The sequence below is a fragment of the Lynx rufus genome, unplaced genomic scaffold (assembly GCF_022079265.1).
Source record: "Lynx rufus isolate CCGP_SWC_20201006 ecotype Redwood Valley unplaced genomic scaffold, mLynRuf1.p SCAF_13, whole genome shotgun sequence".
Taxonomy (NCBI): Eukaryota; Metazoa; Chordata; class Mammalia; order Carnivora; family Felidae; genus Lynx; species Lynx rufus.
In genome coordinates this window covers 21,789,686-21,811,638 of record NW_025814827.1, presented here as the reverse complement: position 1 = coordinate 21,811,638, position 21,953 = coordinate 21,789,686, and the positions used below count along the sequence as shown (strand labels likewise).

The window sequence follows — 21,953 nt, the reverse complement described above, 5'->3', positions numbered from 1 at the left end:
ATTCCAATTTTTCTTTTTACAGGCTCCTGAGAAATAATCCAAGTGATCTCCGTTGCTCATGAGTTCTCATACATTCTTCCCGTGGACCATTCTCTTTCCACACAAAGTGGATGATCAGGTAACCCACCTCAAATTCTGCCTATTGGGAGGATTTTCCTGCACTGCTGTCATTCAGTGCCATATTAAGTGGGACTGTGTAGCAGTAGTCCATTTTCATGGACTTCCCATGTTAAGATAACCACATTCAGAGACAACCCCTCCATACACTAAGGTCAGATCCTTTTCTTCTTCCCTTAGACTTCCTTAAGGGTTATCTTCCAATGAGGGTGTGTGTGTGTGTGTGTGTGTGTGTGTGTGTGTACACACCCACACACACTCTGAGGGAGAGGCATTGGTGCAATAGTAATGGATGACAAAGATCTAGACTACATACTCATACAGCTTACTTGTGCCCTGTGACACTGTTCATGTCTGATAATCCCAGGTATACCATTTCCATTTTATACTGAATTGCTATTGGGTCCATCTAATCATATGATTTTGTGAGTCGAATAGAACTAACCTTCTGATAAGCAGTTTTGGTAGCATGCCACATACTCAAGTGCTCTGCATGTATTTGGGCCCAGTTGCAGATTGGGAAATACTTTTTTTTGAATAGTGTATAGGTCCCCACCGCAGATGGCATAAAGTTTCCAGAATTGGGGGGGGGGTCAGATTGTGACTGTCCTATGGGATCTGACCATAATTTCACAAAGTGACTTTTTTTTTTTTTTTTTATTTTTCAACGTTTTTTATTTATTTTTGGGACAGAGAGAGACAGAGCATGAACGGGGGAGGGGCAGAGAGAGAGGGAGACACAGAATCGGAAACAGGCTCCAGGCTCTGAGCCGTCAGCCCAGAGCCCGATGCGGGGCTCGAACCCACGGACTGCGAGATCGTGACCTGGCTGAAGTCGGACGCTTAACCGACTGCGCCACCCAGGCGCCCCCACAAAGTGACTTTTTTCACCACAGATATCTCTGTCCATAGTGTCTGAACTGTATCAGCCTTTGATGTTAGTAGCATATGGGCTATAGTAATACTACCAAGGATAGATTGTTACTTCCAGAACCTGCAGAGGCTACTACATTTTGAGGCAGTGATTTATTTTTTTATTTTGGTGGGGATATCTGGGTATCCTATAGACCACTTATTCTGAAAAGCTGCACTAGTGTTGACCTTTGAATCATAGGATTGATCTTCCTCTAGAGCACATATGTCTTATTAAGGCTGTCTTTTTCACCTTCCTGCCATGTTTTTCTCACTGGATCCAACTAACAAGATATCGTCAGTGTAGTGGTTAAATGTAATGTTCTTCTAAATATTCAGATGATCTAGGTCCCAGTGGGAGAATTAATACAGTCCCTGGGCAAGACTGTATATTCTTGTCTGCCCCATTTGAATGTGGTCTGCTTCTGATCTATTTTCCTGACAAGTATAAAAAAGAATGAATTTGCCAATTCAGTGGCCACATACCATGTATCTGAGGCTATGTTAATCTGCTCTAGCAAAGATAGCACATCTGTGAACAAGCTGCAATTGAAGTGACTACTATGTTGAGTTTATGGTAGTTCACTATCATCCTCTAGGATCTATTTTGCTTTTGTAAGGGCAAATCTGGTGAACCAAATGAGATGAATGAAGTATGATTATGATGGGAAACAACAGCTCTGCATCATCTAAAAAATCTTTATGTGTTGTACTGATCTCTGCATTCCCCAAAATAAGGTAGTTTTTTTAATTTACTTTCTTGGCCTCCACTATGATAGCTCTTATCCCACAGGCAAAAGAATCAATGTGGAGGTTTGGCTAACTATCACATATATTCATTCCAATTAAACATTTGAAGACTGAAGAAATTACCAGTGTGTGATCCCAGATAGACTGAGTGGATCACCAAGAGTTCTATCTGAGCTACGACTGTTAATATCTGCTCTTATATACCCCCACTCTAAAAGAAGGTTATAATGGTGTTCTAGTCACTTAGTGTCAGTGTCAGCTCAGACTTAGCTGTCCCAGTCCTCACCCCAAAATATTTGGATATTCTCTTCCCTAGAATACGATTATACAAGTAGGCCTTTTTGGTGAAGGTCTATGGGAATTATTACTGTTTTTATTTGTTATGATGTAGTGAGGTCCAAACCTCATTGAGACCTGGCCTCTCCTTCAGTCAATAAGTTCTGGGTGACAGTCTTCAATCTCCTGATCATCTATCCATGATTTCTTTTGCATTTCTAAATTAAACATTATTTTGGAGGAGTGTGTATCTGTACCTCTAGGAGCTGCATTCTACTAATGATATCTTTATCTCTAAGTTGCCTCGTGGCTGCAATTCCAACATTGCATCTTATTGTGATAATTGCACCTACCATGTTCCTGATAGAAAAATACTACTGCCTAACTTCAGTTGTTCTGTGACTCTGTCATTGCCATTGTTATTAGAGCCTAGTTCTATAACATTCCTATCCTATAGAGGGTAGCCACCACTGAGATAGTCAATGATGCCACTGAGAAACTTAACACATTACTTACCTCATTGTTAAATGACGTGCCCTGCTATGGAACATTTTTGCCTGATGAGTTTTCTGGCTTTATGTAGTATAGCCACTCTAGAACATCAACTTCTCTGAGACTTATGATCTCTTTCTGTACTGTTTGTCATATTATTTCTACTTAGTGCAGACAATAATTTTTTCCCCAAGCTTCCAAGACACATTATAGCATTGTGTTATATTGTCTTCTATGGTCCTGCCAGATGATAAATTCAGGATCATAAGAGAGTGTTTCCATAGCAATACATTCTTCCCTATTTAACCTCATATACCTCTCCATTAATGCAGCACTGACAGATTCTAGTTAACAAGTATTCTCTCAGTTCCTGTGAGTACATATGAGTACATGTATTTTGGTGAGGTCCTACAGTTTCTTTGGCATATAGTCTCTTTCCTCTCTTAATGGACCCTACATTTACTCAGCTGGATTAGGTTGTGACTTTACCCTAGTTCTTGATCTGAAGGTTCATGGGGGTGTTTGTGGTAGATCTTGTTGGAAACTGCACAGATTTTCTTCTAAGTTAGAGACCTATGCATTGTCTTCACACAAAGATAGAGCACTAGCTGCCAATAGGGAGTGGACCACTTTTGGGGTCTTAGAAGGTTCCAGGGAATATGAAGATTCAAGAGTTACAAGTGAATTGACCCAGATGTCCCCATCTCATGACTCACAGTCCAATTTTTTCCCCCCAGTTAAGGCCCTGACCTTGGAATAGCCAACCTAAGTTGAGAATTAGAACTTCTCTGGAGCTCTGCTGCTCTTCTGATTAATTCCTGGGTCTAGTGCTCAGCTTTTTCTGCATCTGCTACAAGAGGTGAGAATTTATCTGATGACATGAACGTCCATTGTATTTACACTTAGCCTTAAGTTGGTGATTAATTATGTTTAGCCTTTAATTATCTTTCTCTACTGTATCCAGAGCCCCAGCAACAGCTATTCTATTCCATAGTGCTAATTACTTCCTCTCCTCAACTTCTCAAGTACCTGGAAATACTGTACCCACGGGTTCATTCCCTTCTACTGGTATTGCACCTCAGCCCACCCCTAGTAAATATTTTAACAATTGAATTGCTGCCACAGACGATTCTCAGAGTGACTTAACTATGTGCTTTAGCAATGAACACAAGATTCTTGACAGTTCGTAGAATGAATTATTTAGTTCTGAAGGGGGTATCTCTGTGGTACACCACACTGTGCACACTTATCTTTCCATTAATTTTGGGAGTAGATTCAGATGGGAGGCTGTAGTGCAAATATTATGATTGAGATTACATTGATTTTAATTTCAAAAGTACACAGAGTGTATGTTCTCTGGGATATCTTTTTTATGTCCTTCTTTCTCTGAAGGCATAGAAATTTACTCAGAAGGCTTTCTCACTGATTATTTTTTAAATTATTTTTAAACTTCTATTTCTAAAATGTATTTTAAAATACCAGATTTTGGTTCCTGGATATCAAAGATTGTCTAATTTGGCATGCCATTCCTTTGGGTCTTGGCTTTGTAGTTGTCATCCAAGCCTAAAAGAAGGGTATGGACTGAGTCAGGAGGGGACAGACAAACACAGGGACATTCAGAGCCTGAATCTTAGGGTGATTTTGTGGGAGAGAGAGAGGGCTTACCTTCCTTTGTGAGAGCAATCTTTGGAACTCTTGAATTTGGATAGATAGACATTATATATGTTAACTGCTGTGGTTATTAGAGATGTATTTTTGTACTGCCTTTTTAATTTCTTTCTTTTTTCTTATTTCCACTACACCAGCATCTAGACGTCCTATAGATCAAGTTACCAACTGCTTTCATTGTGATTGCTTATTCCCAGATGCTGTTTGAGGTAAGAGCTGGCTAATGATAAGCATGTTTTAGTTTTAAACTGAAGAGATTTTACATGTATAATTTAGTAATCCTTAGTAAAAATGTAAGATATTTTTAAAGAACTGCCTTGATATTTTGAGTTCTTCATTGGAAGCATGTATTATTATATGGATCATGCTATATCTTTACTGAAGAAGCTAAAACATATTTTGCTCTTAGGAATTATAAGTTCTTTATGGATTTACTTAAAAAGCACCTTGTGATATAGGAAGAGGATGAAATTGCAGCTTTGTTGAGTGAGAAACTAATTTTAATTTTAGTTGTAAGTGCCACACCCAGTTTGCTTGCATCCTGTGAAGCATAAGTAATTGACTTTCACCCAAGAGTTAGAATCAAATGAAGTTTCATTGTGTGAAGAGAACTGCACTGCACCTAATACTTTAAAGGGGAAAGGAGTGAAGATGCTAATTATGTAAGCATCTAAATTTTGGTCTGTTGCCATGCTATGCAACATTCATTCAAATTTAAAATTCTCACTTTTACTGCAGGACAAAGATATATCTAGAGTTAAGCACAATTGGTGAGGTGAGAACAGCTAGGAAGTCCTGGTAATAGTCAAGTGCAGAAGCCTATGGTGAAGAGTAAGTGAATTTATGTTTTTTAATGTGTGTGATACATGGTATGTGACTGGAATGTATTAAGACCTACAACGTTAGTCATTATGTTTTCTAAAAGAAGATACTGACCTAAAGTGTACACTGATGAAGGCCTGACCAAGATGATGGCTCTGGAAGTAGAAAAGAGGTATGGGGAATGAAATTGTAAAGTTGAGAACAATAATATTTAGAAGTGGCTAGAAGTTTATGGCAGAGAAAGAGAGGAGTTAAAAGTGAACCTGGAGAACCAGTCTGTGTAACTAAGAGGATGTTGATTTTGTTAATTAGTACTATATGAAAAATTTATATAATATTGTTATGGATGTGAAGATGAATTGAAAAATGTTGAATTTGAGATATTAATGGTCATTCAGACCAGACTGGCCAATACACAATGAGGAATTAGTGCAAAGAAGAGAAGGTAGATGCAGATATTAATACTTTGGTAGTTAGAAAAAAGAGGAGTAACAGTCTCAAAATAGAAAGGCCAGTAGAGAACCTCATTAGGGTCTCTTTGTAAAGGATAACACTTATGGAAACTGGATCTCATACTGTAGACAAAACTCATAGGCCTAGAAAGTGGTCAGAAATAAAGGCATTTTCTCCCTTTGTGGCCGTATGTTGTCTCATTTTTGCTTTTGGCTTCTTGTCTACATTGTTTGATTTTTCTGAAAATAGGTTTTCACCACTCAATTTTTACAAAGTTCAAAAGTTGACCATTCAGGTCACAACTTTATGTCACTTTCTTATTGAAATGACCAAAAAGATCTCATGAACTCCATGTTCCAACTCCCAGTTCCCAAAAGAGAGGAACTGATTAGACCAGTTTCTATCATGTGATGACTCTGGTCAAAATAGCTGTGTCCAGAGAGAGACTCCAGTAGGTCATGTTGTCATGTAGGTATATAGAATGATTTAAAGAAAGGCCAAGTGGTTAATGGCTTCAGATGCAGCAGACAGTTGGAGAAGGTTTGGTTTATACACATATTATTCATGCCCAATAAAAGAGGAATGTGGTAGAGTTCTGGGGCTAGAATCAAATAGTAGGAAGTTGGGACGCCTGGGTGGCTCAGCCGGTTAAGTGTCGGACTTCAGCTCAGGTCATGAACTTGCAGTTTGTGAGTTCGAGCCCCGCATTGGGCTTTGTGCTGACAGCTCAGAGGCTGGAGCCTGCTTCGGACTCTGTGTCTGCCTCTCTCTGTCCCTCCCCTGCTCATGCTCTGTCTTTCTCTGTCTCAAAAATAAATAAAAACATTAAAAAAAAATTTTAAAAATACCCAAATAGTAGGAAGTTGAAGATGAATGGACTCCTGAGGAAGCTGAGACCACAGGTGTCCTCTGTGCTTCAGAAGACTTTGGTAGGAGGTACAGTAACTTGAGGAGGTAACAGCATTCAGGGAAAGCTGAAAACTGTCTTTTATTCCTTTGTTTCTAATAAGGGAAGATGTAAACATGCTTATTGTTAGGTTGGATGGACCCAGTATAGACAGACTAAGCTAAGACCCAGTATAGACAAACTAAGACACTTGCTTAAGTGAACACATAATTGTTGGAGCATTATCCCAGCGGTGGTGAGTGGTGATTCAACCAATAGCACAAGAGGAAACAGGACCTTTGGAAAGAAGATTCTTGTATCTTAGACAGATGCAGTGACCTAAGGGCTGAAATAAATGTTTCTCTGGATAGTTATTATAGTTTTCCAACTGGATGTCATTGAACCTCTGGACAACTTCAGTCTGTCCTTAGTCAAGGGGGCTTTTTTGGTGTCAGCTAGAAGATTTCCAAATTGGTATGAAAATTGAGGCCTGGCCTTGGTGATTAGCCTGGCTGTCAATAGAACCTTTTGTTTCCTAACCATGCTGTCTTTCTACTTAGACTTGTATATTTTTGAGTGTGTAACTCTTTTTGTGTGCTGCGTGCTCTGAAATAACACTAAATGGTGGAACTAAAAGAAGACCTAATTTTCAAAAAAAGTCCATTAAACCAGTGTCCACCATTCCAGGGAATTTCTTCTCATGGGCTACTTCCATTATCAAAGTACACATTATATTTATATTTATTTATTTATACATCTTTATTGGAATAAGATCTTTCAACAGTGAAGTACATCGATAACAATTTTACAGTTTGAAGATTTTTAAAAATAAACACACCTAGTACCCCTGTTGAGTTACAGAGAATCTCTATCATCCCCAAAGTTGTCTCATGTTTCCTTCAAGTCCATTTTCTTTCTTCATAGGCAACAATTTTTGGATTGCTATTATCATAGGATAGTCTTGCTTGGTACTTAACATAAATTAAATAGAGTATTTACTCTTATACCTGACTTTTCTCAACTTAATGTTTTAGAGATTCATGTGACATTTTGGCTCATTCTTTTTGCTTATTAGTGCCCCATTATTTTAATATAATGTAATTGGTGTATCCACTCTCCTGATGGGTAGTTTTCCACTGTTTGGCTTTCATTAATAAAGGTATCTTAGAAATTCTTCTATAAGTTTGGGAAAACATATCTTAATTTCTCTCAGGTAAATACTTAGGAATGCATTTCTGGGTCATAGTATAAGTATTAGGTTTAACTTTATAAGAAACTACCACACAGTTTCTAGAGTAATTATATTACATTGTCTTCTGTAATGCATAAGAGTTCCAGTTGCTCCACATTCTTTCCAGCACTTGAAATGGTTGATCTTTTTAAATTTGAGCCATTTTTGTCTCTACAAAATAGTATCTCCTATTTTCTTTTAATTTACATTTTTCTGATGTAGAACAAATTGCATATCCTCATTGGCCAATTAGAAATCATTTTGAAATGGTTGCTATTTATTAGGCCATTGTATTACTTTTAAGGATGTATTCTTGGCACTAGATGAATTTTTGGACAGATCAAAAGTAATAAAACTGAGTAAAATGAGCTAGAAATACCTAATCATCTATGACGAGTACTTGGTGAACAGATTTTTATTGAGACACTCAAGGTGCAGAGATCTTTAGATTTCATTAATTAGACATGTGGACATCTAATCAATGTACCACTTAGCATAAGACTTTTTTTTTTTTTGGCTGAAATACTTTATTGTATAGACGGTTCTTGTAGAAATACACTAATAACTTAGAAATGTGAACTTTACTCGTGCAGAATGTGTGATAATTACTTCTTCCAGGAAAGGATTAAACTTAAATCAAGAAGAGTATAACTCCTTTCCTCTTCTGTCTTATTAACATTAGGTTGACTTCTATTCATGGTTGAGGAGATTAATGATAATAAATGAATTTATTTTATTTCCAATGAAAATTAAATACCTACTAAATATCAGGTACCTTCATATATTCCATTAAGAAGAACGTGAGGGATTATATTACCTCCCAATATGTGCTATAATATACGTAATACAGTTTACTAAGATTGTGCATATACTTCAGAGAATGTATCCATTATGTCCAAATGAGCTTATGACGCAGATGGAGAAACACATTAGTTCTTTCCTGGGCCATCAGTGAGACCTCTGCAGGGAGATGTTGCTTGACCTGAATGTAGAATCCAACTACCTAAGTAAGAAATTCAAGACACTCCAGCTGTCTTCATGAGTTTTGGTTTAAATAGCATTTTGTTGGGGGTAACAGAGGGGTGATAAGGAACAAAATGGAGATTAAAGAACCAACCAGTGCATCCCACCAAGAAATAAGATAGATGTGTTATTATAAAATTATCTCAGACATCTTGCAAACATTCAAAGGAAATCAGTCATATCATTTGTGGTCCATACGTGAAGAACACAAAGAATTTCTGTGGTCCCAATCCCAATTTCAGAAATGTTAAATTGTGAAAATGTATGTCTTAGGATTAATAAAATACAGTAAAACCACTGTGCATTTCTTAGCTATCCCTTTAGAATATGTAACATTTTAAAGACTTAACTTTTAACTAGGTAGGACACTACAAATTATTATCTTCTTCGTAAGCCTTTAGAGCTAGTATGACTCTTACTCTACCTTGAAAAAAATATTGGCCAATTTTCATTAGTTGAAGTTAACAGAGAAGAGAGGTTATGTTACCATGGAGCTTTCTTGACTGCCCTACAGTTGGGCAAGGAGTGGGAGGGGAGAAAAGGTCTCCTCAGATGGAAATCTTATTTTTACTTAATAAAAAAATTTAAGTTTATTTATTTTGAGAGAGAGCACGTGTGCAAGCAGGGGAGGGGCAGAGAGAGAGAATTCCAAGCAGGCTCCACGCTATCAGAGTGGAGTCCAGTGCTGGGCTCTAACTCATTAACTGTGAGATCATGACCTGAGCTGAAACCAAGAGTCAGATGTTTAACCGACTGAACCACCCAGTTGCCCTATTTTTACTTATTAATGACAATAATATTTTGAGCACTTCTGATATTACAAGAACTACTGTAATTTTTATTTAGTCATTATGCACCATGAGGAAGTTGGTACCATTATCTCATTTATCAGGTGAGGAAGCTGAGGAACAGAGAGGTTAAACTCTGTTTATTGTGTTCAGCTTGTATGTAGCAGAGCTGTGGTTCAGAGCAGACTGGCTTAAGCCTCCACCCTATGCTCCCCTCCTAAATTAATGAATGGTGTACACTGGAATTCAACTGGGCACCAAGTAGAATATACCTCTTCCTCAGCAAAGATGGAGGTGCTCTAATAGAACTGATGGCATTTTGCTTTGAACAATGTGGAGGAATATGGTTTCAAATCATGCAGAAATTGTTAAATTTCTAGCCCTCTCACTTGAGTAGTGTTGAGTAAATTAGGATCTCTGAAACTTGGTGTTCTTATTTTTAAAAAGAGAGTAATATTTTACCTTGTGAGGTTCTTTGGAGCACAAAGTAATTATTTTAACATACTGAAGACCAAGTAGACATTGCGCATTTGGATAGAAACAACCAAAAAGTGTTGAGGAAGCACGTGTGTCTGTGTGTGTGTGAGGTGATTTGTCTTACAGGAGTCGGGGACCCTGCCTAGGCATTGGACGACACTAGGCTGATAATGTGTCCATCTAACCTGGTGGGACACAGATGTGAAAAACATGAGAAGTAGTAATGGCTTTTTTTCCAGAATGGGTATTCTTCCTCAATGGCCTTACTTTACACAGCTTAAATCTCTAATAGAATTCCAACATGTCGAAATTGCTCACAAGATTTCCTTTTAGAAATCTCTTTTAACATCAAAGGATTTCTAGTTCCAGAAAATTACAGACTTGACTATAGAGAATCAAGGTAAAAGTCAAATTATTTAGGAGTCAGATTATCATATCAGAGAACATTGGGCACAGTAGGAAGTTGCCAGCCCCTTGGATGAGATTCCTTTAGAGGAAGGCAAAACAGCACAGGGAGAAAAACAAAACACTGAAGTTGAGGCAGGAGACCTGCATTTTTGTTCCATCTCTGCTGTGTGAACTTAGGTTAGTATTTTGACCTTTCTGGGTTTTCATTTCATGCTGTGCCTAATTTGAGGATTAGCACTTCTCAAACTGTATTCCCCAAGCCCTAGGATCCTGTAGAGAGGCTATATGGGCTGTAGCTGATGTGGAAGCAGCAGGTAACATGGGGCTCCAGTTGTATTCCCTTAATTCAACCCAAGGAGCTCTGCTTTACTAATTGTATCATTGGGTTTCCACATCTGCTTTTGTCTGGGAGGGGGCGAAGGATGGATTTTTTGAAGCGAAAACAAAAAAAACGCACTTATCTCTGGGATGATAGCATTCCAAGTTGCACATCTGTAAGCCAGGATACTTATGCTCTACTATCCATGCATGTATGTGGGCAGAAGTTGCAAAGACTAAAATAAACATAGTTTTTATCCTCAAGTGATGTGCAGCATAGCTGGGAAGAGGGCAAGGCCATGCACGAGAGAGTAAGAGGGCAAAGCTTATTGCAACGTTCTCAGTCTCTCATCTCTGACCTACCCTTCTACTTCCCTCCTTTGGTAGAAGACTCATTCCATCCCCAAGCTTCTTTGTTGTCTCCCCCTTTGTGATATCCCTCACACGCTTTGTTTTTTAATTTTTAATGTTTGTTTATTTTTGAGAGGAGGGGGAGGGGCAGAGGGAGAGGGAGACACAGAATCTGAAGCAGGCTCCAGGCTCTGAGCTGTCAGCACAAGAGCCTGATGTGGGGCTCAAACTCAAGAACTGATATCATGGCCTGAGTTGAGGTTGGATGTGAACTGACTGAGCCACCCAGGCACCCCAATCTCCCTCCTATTCTTGAGGAATATTCTAATAAGCCATTTATACCAAGATACAGAATGGCTGATAAGCCTCAAAACGTAGAGTCCAAAACGAAGTCGGATGCTCAACTGACTGAGCCACCCAGGTGCCCCTAAGAACCAAAATCTTAAGTAAAGGGAATAAAGCTCTAATATAAGAAACTAGAGTAGATTCTTCTTGACAGGGAAGTTCTTCAAGCATAATACATAGGTAATTGCCTTTTTCTCTAACTTTGGTTCTGATCAGCTTTACAGTATAGTGGTGTTTATGACTAAGGACTGAAGCCAGTCAGTTTGGTTTGCAATCTATCTACATAACTTGCTAGCTGTGTGGCTTTGGGCTAGCTACTCAAGTTCCCAGTTTCTCAGTTTCTTCATCTGTAAAATGGGGGTTAATAACACTACCTCTTGCAGAGCTTACAATCAAACATTAATGTAGTAATATATACAAAGCCCTCAGGATGGAGTATGACCTAAAATAAGCATTAAAAATGGAAAACGTGTAAAAGAGCTATGTGATGAATAGTTTAGAAGAATAAGTAAAGACTGAATATCATGATTCAGGTCATAAAAATTATATGAAAAATAAAGAAGATGATCAAATAAAGAAAATTTTGTGGAAAAGATGAGTTTTGATCTATCCTTTAAATGATTGAGATCAGTAAAACTGGAGGACGTTCTAGGCAAGGTGAAGAACACGAATAAAAGAAACAATGAAAGAATACTTTAGTGCATCCATGGAGCCATAAAGTGGCCTAGTGTAGAGTTGGTATAGTCTGTAGTTGGAGACAAAGAAGAAAAAAATAGCATTTAAGGAAGTTTAGATGGAAATCAGCATGTGGCATGGTTTAGAAAGGAGTGAAATATTACTGTAGGAGGTCAGTAAGCTATTGCTGTATTAATTGTCTGAAGTAAGAATAATGTATGTCACTCTAGTGAAGGAAGCAAGTTTTTGAGTCCAGAGACTCAAGCACCTACCTTAGCAACTCTGAGATTTACCACCTTCAAACATAAACTGCAGATAATAACTTTATTAGGTTACCATGCAAATCATATGAGTTGATACACACAGAAGTACTTTGTAGGTTCCAAAGTTCTTAAAGAAGGATTAATACTAGATGTCATCATTTTACTCAGAAAATAGCAATGGGAGTAAGTAAAAAATATAAATGGGCTATAGTTTGGTGAAGAAATCACATATCTAATTATCAAAAATTAAGAAGACACAGGGGAGTCTGGGTGGCTCAGTGGGTTGGGTGTCTGACTTCGGCCCAGGTCATGATCTCAGGGTTTGTTGGTTCTAGCCCCGTGTCAGGCTTTGTGGTGACAGCTCAGAGCCTGGAGACTGCTTTGAATTCTATGTCTCCCTCTGTCTCTGCCCCTTCCTACTCAAACTCTCTCAAAAATAAACAAACATTGAAAGAAAAATTTAAAGAAGACACAATTCATTTGACTTTCATTCTTGGGAAAATAGGTCTTTCGGTTTATTTTTTTAAAGATAATTTATTAGCTTAGGGTAAACCTCTTAATCACTTTATGGTTTTAACATTTTTATTGAAAAAAATTTTGATACATAAATACCCAGTTCACCTACTTTCATGTGTTTGGTAAGAAACTAAATTGTTTATTGATCTGAAAATGCTTTAACTTAATTCTGGTAAGGATTTAGCAATACATTACTGTTTAAAGGTTCATTAGCTCTTTTAGCCCAGTAGCGTACCTAGCTTTATAGTCATAGTAAATAGCTCTCTAACAAAATGAATTTAACATACCTGCAAAAATATTTTACTTTATATTCTATCCTAGTATTACTTTCAGAGCTTATATACTTGGAACCCAAATCTGGGGTTGGAGTCAGGTTGTGTTTCTTGTTAATTGCATGGCCTAAGCAAATTTCCTAAAAAAACTTGAAACTTTAGCTTTCTTACCTGGAAAATAATAATACATATTTCACACAATTATGGAAATGAAATGAGGTAAATTTTAGAAAATTATACACATGTGGTGCTTGGCACATAGTAAGTAACAATTAAATATTCTTATTATTTTTCCATAACAGCCTACTCTGGTATTTCAATGTCCCTCAAAGATCTCCTCAAAACCTTTAATCTTAACCCTAGAATTTATTACCAAAATTAATATGTGGCTGTGTTACTGAAGTTAACACAATTGGAGGGTAAGTATAAGATTTTGAATTCAAGTAGTTGAGAATCCTATGATATCCTGGTCTCTCCCCATCTCCTTGACCTCCTTCTCCTTTCCTCATAAATGGAACTTCTCAACCTAAGTTTCAAAACTTGTCACATTCTGTCAGCATTTTGTCCATCCAGACTCCTCTCCCTCTTTTCCCTATCTTTCTTCAGGATGGATCTTTCTCCCTCTTCAGACAGGACATGAATGTTTGTGATAAATGACCTCTGCTCACACTGCTTGTCTTTCTCTGGATTAAGTCCAGCTCAGCCATCTCAGGCTTCTTGGATCTCTATTATTCATCTATTAACTCATGGACTTATTATTTGTCTATTCATTCATTTATATACTTATATGCCCAACAAACATTATGAGTCTACTACATATCCGGCAAAATGGATATTTAAAGTTAAATAAAACATAACTTCACATCTCCAAGAGTTCACGGTTCTGGGAGAGATGCAGTTAACACATTTTACATAAATAATTGCTGTAAGAGTTACCATAACAAAGGTACATTCAAGGCCCTGTGGGAGCACACCAGAGGAGCCACTGACTCCAAGGAGGTCAAACAGGGTGATGTTGATCCTTGTTGGGTCTGGGATATGTAGATTTTTTAGAGATGTTCATGAGAGAGACATGTGGAGGTGAAGTAAAGAAGAAAGGATGGGAGGCAGAATGAACAGCATAGACAAAGCACACTGGTGAGTTAATGGTATGGTAATCAAGGAATTGTTACTACCTCATCATGAATGGGGCAAATGTGCTTGTGGTAGTGACAGGAAATATACTAGTTAAAACTGTCAGCATTTTAGGTAGGAGGATTTATATATTAATCTTAGGAAAATTGGAGAGAAGGGCCAAGTTCGAGTCAGGAAGACCATATAGTATACAATGGTAATAGTTCAGATGAGAAATTGTGGAGTTCAGAACTAAGGTATTACTCAAAGGATGAGATGATACATTCCATCAATGTGGACATGGGATGAACCATAGGGGAGCTAGAATGACTCCTGAGTATATGTCTCAAGGAAGTAGTAATTATGATAATAATTGAGATTAATAATTCATGAAAACAACTAGGTTAGATGGAGTGTAATTTTGGGCAACCAGGTGAAGATATTTAAGTGGCTAAAATGAAGGCCAATTCTTTTTCTTTAAAATGAGTTTTAGGGGCGCCTGGGTGGCTCAGTTGGTTAAGCGTCCGACTTCAGCTCAGGTCACAATCTCGCGGTCCTTGAGTTTGAACCCCGTGTCGGGCTCTGGGCTGATGGCTCAGAGCCTGGAGCCTGCTTCCGATTCTGTGTCTCCCTCTCTCTCTGCCCCTCCCCCGTTCATGCTCTGTCTCTCTCTGTCTTAAAAATAAATAAACGTTAAAAAAAAAATTTAAAAAAATGAGTTTTAAATAAGTTCACACCTGTGAAGCCATCATCACAATCTATGCCATAAACCTATTCATCATCTGTATCCACTTTTTTTAAAATTGTATTTTGTGATATGAACACTTAATGCAGATCCACCTGTTGAGCAAAAATTGTAAGTATACAATACAGTATTAATTATTGGCACTATGCTGTATAGCTGATATCTAGGATTTATTCATCTTTCGTAACTGGAACTTTGTACCCTTAAGCCAGTTCTTTTTTTTTTTTTAATTTTTTTAATGTTTATTTTTGAGAGACACAGATCATGAGCGGGGGAGGGGCAGAGAGAGAGAGAGGGAGACACAGACTCCAAAGCAGGCTCCAGTCTCTGAGCTGTCAGCACAGAGCTTGCCACAGGGCTCAAACTCACGAACCACAAGGTATGACTTGAGCAGAAGTCAGATGTTTAACCGACTTAGCCATCCAGGTGCCCCTAGGCCAGTTCTTCAGTAAGCATTTATTGAGTGCTTATCATGTGTGCTGAATACAGGATGTTTACAATAGGACAAGTTACAGTTTTTACCCTTAAACAAGTTACAGTTTTTACCCTTAAGGAAGATCTACTGAATGGAGAAAGAAATAAGACTGTAATACAGAAGAATTCTAATTGCCTATGAACTGGGTTGTGGGTGTGTGGCAGAGAGAGTGAAACACTCAGTTTGGGACACTGGCGAGGTCTTCACAGGACAAATGATTCTGGACTTTATAGTTTTTACAGACAGGGTGGGCAAGATACTAGTGATATGTTAGGTAGAGAATAGAAAAGTTACTAAGGTGTGAAAGATCATAGAGCCCTTAGTGAATACTAAGTCACTCTATGTGGTCGGAATATAGAGCAAGTAGGTATGTAGGTACAACAGTGGATGCATGCCCTTGGGTTCATGTTTTTTGAGGCACGGCTTCAATTCAGGTTGAATTTTCCTGATTAAAAAATTTCCAACAATTATTGCCTAGAACAATAGTTCTGAACAAATAATGCAGGTCAGGAAATGTATAATGATTTCATGAAATGTCAGAAGCATTAACAAAATTGTTGCTCTCATTTAAACAAAGAGTAAGCACTTTTTTGAGGTATGATAGACTCAGGATCATGAGTTGAATGCTGATTAGAGTAGATTATTCTGTGAAAGCTAGTTTTAAAATAATTTACCTACCCTACTGCCAATTGCCAAAGTCTTCTCTCCACAAGAAAAGTTTGTCAAGGGGTACAAAAAGTATTTTCTTTTCAAATTTTAATTTAGTAGTCAATTTCTTGACACTTACAGAAGTGGAAAGCAGGTCCTGGCTTATAATTATGAATGAATACCAAACTGGTTCAGACAAGAGGAATTAGACTCTTAATAGTTTATGAGACCCAGAAGACAAGGACTTCTTTAGAATCTGTCTCTCCTCCATCTTTATGCTTCCCATTCTCATTTACATTGCCTTGCTTCTTCTTGTGAAGCTTGTCTCCTGGCCAGAGCATTTTTCCCTTCAAGTCCCTGCAGAATGTCAGTGAGGTAAAAATGGAAGATTTCTAAGGAGAGGGAGCTGATAGCCAGCCAGCTCCTAGAACAATATGCAGTTGGTGATGTATTCTTTAAAGAATTACATAGATTATTTGTCCACTCAAATATGTAGTTCAATGTTAGGAAAGGCTTTTTGGCTGTTAACAGTATTTTTGTGGTTTCTTTCAGCTGTAAAATAGTTAAGCTCAATTCCACAAAATTTTGTTTAGAACCTACCGCATACAAGGTGTGGTACTATTGAACCAGGAAAATTAATGTAAACTTTTTCTCTCTTTTTCTCTTCTTTTACTTCATGTAATTCACGAAATTAATCATCGTAAATATAAGTTACTGGTGTGGTCATTTACATTATAAAGTATCAACTCATTGGACGAGTTCTACCTAACCAATTTTTGATTATCAGTAGGTAACTTTTATTTGTGACACAATTTCCTTTTGTAATTTGGTACTCTATCTCCAGTCAGAGTTCTGCCCTGGGGATGGGTTCCCTGCCATTTGCCACAAGCCTGTACCAGTTGATTGGGATGGCTCAACTCTTTCAAGTCATGTCCTCTCAAAACTTGGATATATTAAATCCAAGCATGTTTTCAAATATGTTTTCTCTTGGTATTTATTTCATTATATGAAATATTTCTCAATTGGATGACTTTATTATTTAAGAAATTCCCACTCTATCTAGAAAAGTAAAATGTTATTTGAACAAGAAAAGGGCTTACACATATGAATAATATGAATTTGATGAGTTTTAAATGTCTAGATTGGAGGAAAATTTAAATTTAAATGCTGAGGTTTGTGTAAATAAACGGAATTTTAGAAAAGGAAACAAAGTGGAAATGATAATATGTCATTAATATAGCTTTTTAAATTGGCCTATAATCTTATACAGCCTTTTCTAAATAGCCATTATTACCTTTTATTACTGTGTGAGTTGTGTCCCCTAATTAATGATTTAAAAAGAAAAATATAACTTTAATGTAGTTATTGGTACCAATTTGCCTTATAGTTATTTTAAAAATAACTCTGTACTGAAATTCACGTACTCCCCTGCTCCCCTCAGCAATGTTTCATACATTGTGTATCTTGACTACTTCAGAAATATGTTAGAAGTGGGATTAATCTAGAATTGAATTCTGATAATCATTTCAACATTTCTTTCTTTTAGACACTATATGAAGTTATGTGGAAATGAGAGAGATTCATGAAACCCCTTCTCCGGGAGAGAATGTCTTTCATAAATGGAGCTTTGCTTATCGTTGTCACAGGACATTGACACTGCAGCAGAACCATGGCTGCCATTCTTGGTAGTTTCAGTAATTCACAGAACATCTGAACAGAGATGCTTGCCTTGGATTTACAGATTTTCATCCTGATACTTTGTTTACTACTTTGGGGCAGGAAGACTTGCACTAATTGCTCTCCATGGTGGCTAATCTTTTCAAGAGCCTGATTTTACCTTACATACATAAGCTTTGCAAAGGAATGTTTACAAAGAAACTGGGAAATACAACCAAAAAAAAAGAGAATCGTCAGCACAAAAAGGATCAAGACTTTCCTACTGCTGGCCAGACCAAAACCCCTAAATTTTCTAATACCTTAAAAAGCACTGTAAAGAAGTTTGCGAAGTGTTCATCTACTCGCAACTTATCCACTGAAGAAGACGAGACTAATAAAGAATTTTCCCTCTCACCAACATTCAGTTACCGAGTAGCTATCGCCAATGGCCTACAAAAGAATATTAATGTAACTAACAGTGATAATGAGGATCTGCTTCAAGAGTTATCTTCAATTGAGAGTTCCTATTCAGAATCACTCAACGAACTGAGGAGTAGTACAGAAAACCAGGCACAGTCAACATACACAATGCCAGTTAGACGCAATAGAAAGAGTTCAAGCAGCCTGGCCCCCTCTGAGGGCAGTTCTGATGGAGAACGCACTTTACATAGCTTAAAGCTAGGAGCTTTACGCAAACTGAGAAAATGGAAAAAGAGTCAGGAATGTGTTTCATCAGATTCAGAGTTGAGCACAATGAAGAAAACCTGGGGAATAAGAAGTAAATCTTTGGACAGAACTGCACGAAACCCAAAGACAAATGCCCTCGAGCCAGGATTCAGTTCCTCTGGCTGCATTAGCCAAACACATGATGTCATGGAAATGATCTTTAAGGAACTTCAGGGGATAAGTCAGATCGAAACGGAACTCTCTGAACTACGAGGGCATGTCAATGCTCTCAAGCATTCTATAGATGAGATCTCCAGCAGTGTGGAGGTTGTACAAAGTGAAATTGAGCAGCTACGTACAGGGTTTGTCCAATCTCGGAGGGAAACCAGAGACATTCATGATTATATTAAACATTTAGGTCATATGGGTAGCAAGGCAAGCCTGAGGTTTCTAAATGTGCCTGAAGAAAGATTTGAATACATTGAAAGTGTGGTGTATCAAATTCTAGTAGATAAAATGGGCTTTTCAGATGTACCAAATGCAATTAAAATTGAATTTGCTCAAAGGATAGGACACCAGAGGGACTGCCCAAATGCAAAGCCTCGACCCATACTCGTGTACTTTGAAACCCCTCAGCAAAGAGATTCTGTATTAAAAAAATCATACAAACTCAAAGGAACAGGCATTGGAATCTCAACAGATATTCTTACTCATGACATAAGAGAAAGAAAAGAAAGAGGGATACCATCCTCCCAGACATATGAAAGCATGGATATAAAGCTGTCTACTCCAGAGCCCAAAAGCAAGAAGAATAATTGGCAGTCACCTGATGACAGTGATGGAGAGCTGGAATCTGACCTCAATAGAAATAGTTACGCTGTGCTTTCCAAGTCAGAGTTTCCAACAAAAGGAAGTACTTCCAAGTCAAGTTCAAAATCACACAATTCAAGAGCCAAGAATAAAACTGCTAGTGGCAGCAGAATTTCAAGTAAGTCTGATTATGATAAAATTTCCTCACAATTGCCAGAATCAGATAATTTGGAAAAACAAACTACAACCCATTATGCAGATGCTACACCCCTCTGGCATTCACAGAGTGATTTTTTCACTGCTAAACTTAGTCGTTCTGAATCAGATTTTTCCAAGTTGTGTCAATCTTACTCAGAGGATTTTTCAGAAAATCAGTTTTTCACTAGAACTAATGGAAGCTCCCTCCTGTCATCTTCAGACCGAGAACTTTGGCAGAGGAAGCAGGAGGGCACAGCCACCTTGTATGACAGTCCTCAGAATCAACATTTGAAAGGGGCACTTCAGGGTGTCCAAGGGCAGAGTGAAATTGAGAACACAGAAACTGTGGATAGTGGAATGAGTAATGGTATGGTATGTGCATCTGGGGACCGAAGTCATTACAGTGATTCTCAGCTCTCTTTACATGAGGATCTTTCTCCGTGGAAGGAATGGAATCAAGTAGAGCAAGGCACTGATTTAGGTTTAGATTCATCCACCCAGGAAGCTTTTGACTATGACACAAACAGTCTATCTGATCAACAACTAGATGTTTACAATAAAGACCTAGAAGACTTGGGAAAGGGCCACAGTGACTTTCAGGATGACTCTGAGAGCTATGATTTAACCCAAGATGACAATTCATCTCCATGCCCTGGGTTGGATAATGAACCACAAGGCCAATGGGTTGGCCAATATGATTCTTACCAGGAAGCAAATTCTAATGATCTGTACCAAAATCAAAACCAATTGTCCATGATGTATCGAAGTCAAAGTGAATTGCAAAGCGATGATTCAGAGGATGCCCCACCCAAATCTTGGCATAGTCGATTAAGTATTGACCTTTCTGATAAGTCTTTCAGTTTCCCAAAATTTGGATCTACATTACAGAGAGCTAAATCAGCATTGGAAGTGGTATGGAACAAAAGCACACAGAGTCTCAGTGGGTATGAAGATAGTGGCTCTTCCTTAATGGGGAGATTTCGGACATTATCCCAATCAACTGCAAATGAGTCAAGTACCACCCTTGATTCTGATGTCTACACAGAGCCTTTTTACTACAAAGCAGAGGATGAGGAGGACTATAGTGAACCAGTGGCTGATAATGAGACAGATTATGTTGAAGTGATGGAGCAAGTCCTTGCAAAGCTAGAAAACAGGACTAGTATGACTGAAACAGATGAACAAATGCAGGTATACGATCATCCTTCATATGAAACACCTTATGAAACCCCACAAGATGAGGGTTATGACGTGCAGGCAGATGATATGGTTAGTGAAGGAGGATTGGAGCCATTAAATGAAACATCAGCTGAAATGGAAATAAAAGAAGATGAAAACCAAAACATCCCTGAACAGCCCATGGAAATCATAAAGCCAAAGAGAATTCGTCCTTCTTTCAAAGAAGCAGCTTTAAAAGCCTATAAGAAACAAATGGCAGAATTAGAAGAGAAGATCCTGGCTGGAGGTACTCATGTTTACATGCTACATTTTGAGCTAGTTGTATTTTAACGTTGGGTGGTGCTTCTTTAGAGTATGTTCTGTATTTACTCTTGGGAGAAAGAATGTATTTGCAAGAAATTTGCATGTTTATTCTGAGAAGGGTATTATTTTACTCTGCTCCCCCCACAAGTTGGGCTTGATGATTTAAAATCAGGGTGTTTTCAAATAGGTCATACTAAAATGAGCCCAGATTTCTCTGCTAGGGTTAGGAACAAACCCCATTTCATATTAACTAACTTTGTGGCATCAGTCATCAAAAGGAAAAAAAAAGAGGGGGGCAAGTGAAATCGAACAGCAACCCGGAATTACTTTTTGGTTCTGTTAGGTTTATAAGGATGAGGGGAATGCTATAATTTTAAAGAATTAGAAACCATAGACTCCAGTTTTACCCCTCCCATCAAATCTATACTTTGAAGCCTGCCTTAAGGGGGAGGTGGATATGCATAGCCAACCCTAGCCAGTCCCGTGGAGGACCATTGCCTCCATCACTGCTTACTGATGAAGCTGAGGGAGTACAGTATAGCCAAAACCCTAGGCCATGACTGAATGGTCACAAAGCACTCTTTGAAGAGGAGTCAGTAATGAGTCAAGTTCTCTCCTAAAGAGAAGTCTCTTCCCCCCTTAGGATATTGAAAAGAGTTATTCTTATAAAATTCTTATTTAAGAATTTTACTTGGTTTTTCCGAGGGAACAATTTTGGTTCATCCACTTTTGAAAACTAGCCACTTGTAAATAGGTGTTTTTGACTTTTTATTTTCTACCAAACTTCACCTGCACTTACCCCAATCTCTTACCATTTATGTTATTTGCATGCTTATCACTTTTATCTTTAGGGTAGTTTGATATTATCTCAGTTGTAATGAATTTTATATTGTTAAAGTTGTCCTTATTTATGGCATTGTAGTCTTTAATGTATTTACATAACATTTCTTAAAGGTATATATTAAGATGATCAACTGTCCTTGCCATTATGAAATAATATAACAATTTCCTCAGCCAGTAGCTGATGACAGCATCTTTGTCTTGAACAAATTTGTTGTTAGACATTCCTTGAAACTGGTGATTTTCTTGTTGATAGGGCTAGATTATTGAATAGTCA

At 37.9% G+C, this 21,953-nt stretch overlaps 1 protein-coding gene across 2 annotated transcripts in view; it reads left to right on the top strand.

Annotated features, from left to right (window-relative positions):
* The first annotated feature begins 17,824 nt into the window (after nucleotides 1-17,824).
* UNC13C (unc-13 homolog C) overlaps nucleotides 17,825-21,953 on the top strand; it is a 585,929-nt gene continuing 581,800 nt past the window's right edge. The window contains exon 1 of one of the 2 annotated variants that reach the window (XM_047074451.1): nucleotides 17,825-20,819. In XM_047074451.1, the coding sequence (XP_046930407.1) occupies nucleotides 17,828-20,819 (2,992 nt within the window). In that variant the 5' untranslated portion in view covers nucleotides 17,825-17,827. The remainder of the gene's footprint in view (nucleotides 20,820-21,953) is intronic. The other variant, XM_047074449.1, reaches the window with a different exon arrangement.